The sequence below is a fragment of the Aplysia californica genome, unplaced genomic scaffold (genome assembly GCF_000002075.1).
Source record: "Aplysia californica isolate F4 #8 unplaced genomic scaffold, AplCal3.0 scaffold00769, whole genome shotgun sequence".
NCBI classification, from domain to species: Eukaryota; Metazoa; Mollusca; class Gastropoda; order Aplysiida; family Aplysiidae; genus Aplysia; species Aplysia californica.
Genome location: NW_004798039.1, coordinates 191,488 through 193,336, shown reverse-complemented (window position 1 = coordinate 193,336; position 1,849 = coordinate 191,488). Strand labels below are relative to the sequence as shown.

General features: G+C 42.2%; 1 protein-coding gene across 1 annotated transcript in view; it reads left to right on the top strand.

Annotated features, from left to right (window-relative positions):
* The first annotated feature begins 1,252 nt into the window (after window positions 1–1,252).
* Window positions 1,253–1,849, top strand: part of CaM (calmodulin) — a 13,061-nt gene continuing 12,464 nt past the window's right edge. Inside the window, 1 exon segment of the mRNA NM_001204580.1 lies at window positions 1,253–1,477. Within this exon segment, the coding sequence (NP_001191509.1) occupies window positions 1,475–1,477 (3 nt within the window). The 5' untranslated portion in view covers window positions 1,253–1,474.

The window sequence follows — 1,849 nt, the reverse complement described above, 5'->3', positions numbered from 1 at the left end:
GCATCAGGCGTGTTCTGTCAGGGGGGCCTGTCCCACAGTACATGATACACACACACACACACACACGGGTGTGTGGGTATGTATTATGAGCGAGTGCGCTCGTGCCCTCTCCCGCTTGCTCTTATTATCTCTGTCTGCCTTTAGGGGGGGGGGTACTGACATATTATTATATCAAACACATGATACACATACACACATTGTGTGTGGGTGTGTGGGTATGTATTATGAGCGAGTGCGCTCGTGTGTGAGCGCGTGCGCGTGTTTACATACATGTACTATGTGTGTATTTGTGAAGTCTCCATTCTCAGCTGCCATGGGGGACTTTTTACATCATCATCATGTTGTGTCATACATGATAAAAACACTAAAAATGAAAGTATTGTGATCAACAATTTGAAGAAACACTTTCCGTTTCCCTTGTCAGATATAAAATCCCAAAACTACATGTACATCTTCATGTAGTCTAGTCCTGTGGACTTTATTCCCCCAACCCAGGCTTGGGCGTACAAGAACAAAACATTTGCATTTGACACGATCTGAACCCTTTATCACAACAAACAATAGGCCAACACATTCATCCTCTACTCCACCGTTCAGCTTATCTATTTTATCATGTGTCACTCGCGGTGTGTGTTTATGATGTTTCAACAGAATGTTGTCTGGGCTGAAAATCTGCCTGTTAAAAAACATTTTGCTTCCACTTTTATTTTTATGAGAAAGAGAAAAGAAAGAAAATTGTTGACCGGTGTGAAAAATAACACACAACAAACTTATAACCCCCACCACCCGTCATGACCTACTCTCGCTGAGCTTGCACACCTATCGGGTTCTCAGTTGAAAGGCAACGTAGGCCTAGGCCTTCTTTGTGATTGATTGTAAACCCATTCATTAACTCCTTAGTTTAAATAAATAAATCAGTGAGTAACCTTCTATAACAAACTACACATTTAATTTATATAAAGTAAAACAACAGAATTAATTTTACAACACACAACGAGTAAATCTGATTTGCCAGTGCTTGAATCCGACCCTCCCTCCACCTCGCCTCTCCTCCGACATTGTGAGCGAATGAGCCAATGTCGCATTGCAGATGCCCGCCAACCAATCCCGTTCCCCGTTACATATCAGTCGCGTTAGAAACATTTGGCGCGGAAGCTGTGGCTGTGTAGTCAAGTGACCGGTGTACGAATGGATGCTAATTTCTGAGGAAGTAGTTCGAGGAATATCATTCATTTCTTGGTTTTGTTCATGAGCGAAGTGTCACGCTTCTAAGCTTGAAAATAACCAAGTATCCTTTCAGGTGTTCTGATTTGAAAAGGCTATACTGTTTTTGTGTTAACTGTGCTCCCCTATCAGCGGACGAATTTCTGAAGGCGCCAAAGAGAAATTACGCGGATACGGAAGTGATTGTGTTGACTCACCGCACGGAGCACTAGGATTACTTACTCACTCTTCAGACAGAACCAAATCCACAATGGTAAGTCTTCAAAATTAGCCATCTAATAGATGAATTACGTCTGAATGTACCACTTTTTATCGTTCTTTCGGTATCAACATATATTTATTCAGTCTTTGGCGTGTGTGCGTTATTAAACTCATTTTATAAAACCCGATGCTGGGTCAGCCCGCAATGTTCGCTGTTATTTTAGTTTTCACACTGATTCCTCTTCTTTGCAAGGAAAAACACCTCGTAGCCTAGGCTTGTTTGTGTGTGTTGTTGTGGACATGCTGTAGCAACCCTCAGAAGAAAGCGATTGATTTACCTTTTGTGTTTTCCTCATCCCTGTGGCTAGTTTGGCTATTTCTATGGTAACATGGCAAGTAAATTATTGCGCGTGATTGGGGGGGG